Here is a 2,294-nt window from a genome sequence, read left to right as displayed (position 1 = left end):
ATCTCACACACATCAAATCTAAAACATTTTCCTCAGGCAACAAACTTCATGTTAGAATTATAGCTAACACTGAGAGCCCATTAAATGATAAGCAATGTACCAAGCAGTTTACATATTTAATTTAATCCTTGCAAAACCCTTAGAGCATCAATACAACTGGTTCCATTTTACAGGTTACTACTAAATTTCCAAAAAGTGGGAAACTGCCCAAGGTCAAAGACCAGAAAGTAAGGGAGCCATGATTTGAATCTAGATGTATTTTATTCCAAAGCCCACGTGCTTTCTGCTGCAGCACACCATAGTGCCTAAACATGGGAATTTAGTAAGTTCTCTTTCCTCCTGCTGGTTTGAAAACTATAATAGAACCATGAGTTTTCTCAAGATTTCCCCCCAGTAGATAGCATGTGAGCCATACTGTCTCTTATCTGTTTGGTCTTTGTTCCATAGATGATAGGGTTAAGCATGGGGGTAATTAACACATAAAGATTTGCCAGAAGGATATGAATATGGTGGGGGATATTCTTGCCAAAGCAATGGGTCAGGAAGGTAAAAAAGGATGGGATGAAAAAGATGAAAATGACTCCAGTGTGGGAACCACAAGTATTGAGAGCCTTGTGCCGGGCATCCTGGGAAGGAAGTCTAAACACAGCTTAGAGGGTCAAAGAGTAGGAAATGCCAATGAGTGCAACATCTACCAAAACTGATGCCATTGGCACAGACAAGCCATACCAGATATTGACAGTGATATCAGCACAGGCCAATCTGGCCACCCCAATGTGCTCACAGTATGAGTGGGGGATGATATTGGTCCGACAGTATGGCAGCCTCTTCAGCAGGAATATGATAGGGAAAATGGTCCCAGTGCTCCGTCCCCAGATTGCCAGGGTCATTTTTACAATAGCAATAGGAGTTAAGACGGCTGTGTACCTCAAGGGAGTACAAATGGCCACATAGCGGTCAAACGCCATGGCCAGCAGGATTCCTGACTCAGCCACAAAGGCAACGTGAATGAAAAACATCTGAGTGATGCAGGCATCAAAGGCAATTTCCCCAGCATGGAACCAGAAGATAGCCAAGGCCTTGGGCACAGTGGTAGTGGACAGCAGGATGTCAGTGCCAGCCAGCATGGAGAGGAAGATATACATGGGTTCATGGAGCGTGTGTTCATGGAGGACAACGAGGATAAGGGCTCCATTTCCCAAGACGGCAGTGATGTACATGAGACAGAATGGGATGGAAAGCCAGGTGTGGTAGTTCTCCAGTCCCAGGATGCCAAGCAGGATGAACACAGTGGGATGGAAGATGGTGAGGTTAGCGCCAAACATACCTGCTTTAAGAATCTATGAAGACTACAGAAAGTGGGAGTTAGTGAGCAGAATCAGCTATACATTTTGGTAAAGTTAAACGTTAGATAATAGAATCAATCATGAATGTCTTGACTTAGAGGACACAGTGTTTTGCTTTCACTTCCTACACTGTCATTGCAAACAGAAATATAAACATAGGTGCCTGACCACAACTCAGCAATGTCTAGAATCTAGACATGACTCACCATTCTCACCTACATGCCCTTGCTCAGGCTTTGGTCATTCTTCACCTGTTCTGTTGCAATAGCTTCCTAACTAATCTAGTCTCCTCCTCTCTCAGCTTCCCATCCTCGACCTCTCCACAGGCATCAGCTATGTTGCAGCCTGGGTGGTATGCTTAAAAACAAAAAATCTTTCTGTGTTTTCTCTTACAACCCTTGTATAATGATTTATTGATTACAAGATAAAGCTCAAACTTCTCGGGAATGCCAAGCCTTCCACAATCCCATTGTTAATCTCTTCTCTAGCTTTTTTTTTTTTTTTTTTTTTTTTTTTTTGACTGGATCACCATGTCCTTCCTTTTTATGGCCAAATATCCCACCGCATGGATATACATTTTATATATCCATTAATCAGTTAATTGACACTTGGATTGTTTTCACTTTTTGCCTATCATGAATAATGCTGCTATGAATATCCATGTATAAGTTTCTGTGTGGATATTTTTTCATTTCTCTTGGGTATATCCCTAGGAATGGAAAAACTGTCAAACTGTTTTCCAAAGTGGCTATACCATTTATATTCCCAGCAACAATGTACAAGGATTTCACTTTTTCCACATTCTCAACACTTATTACCATATGACTTTGATGACAGCTTTCTTCATGGTGTGAAGTGGTATCTCACTGTGATTTTGATTTGCATTTCCCTAATGGCTAATGATGTCGAGCATCTTTTCTTGTGCTTATTGGCCACTGTACATCTCCT

At 41.7% G+C, this 2,294-nt stretch overlaps 1 protein-coding gene across 1 annotated transcript; it reads right to left on the bottom strand.

Moving 5' to 3' along the window:
- Positions 1–377: 377 nt before the first annotated feature.
- LOC105097990 (olfactory receptor 52B2-like) lies at positions 378–1,412 on the bottom strand. Its single transcript, XM_031460178.2, is given in 1 exon segment — positions 378–1,412. A coding segment is annotated over 1 exon segment (948 nt). The 5' UTR covers positions 1,326–1,412.
- Positions 1,413–2,294: the final 882 nt, after the last annotated feature.

The sequence above is a fragment of the Camelus dromedarius genome, chromosome 12 (genome assembly GCF_036321535.1).
Source record: "Camelus dromedarius isolate mCamDro1 chromosome 12, mCamDro1.pat, whole genome shotgun sequence".
Lineage (NCBI taxonomy): Eukaryota > Metazoa > Chordata > Mammalia > Artiodactyla > Camelidae > Camelus > Camelus dromedarius.
This window is presented reverse-complemented; position numbering and strand designations above follow the sequence as displayed.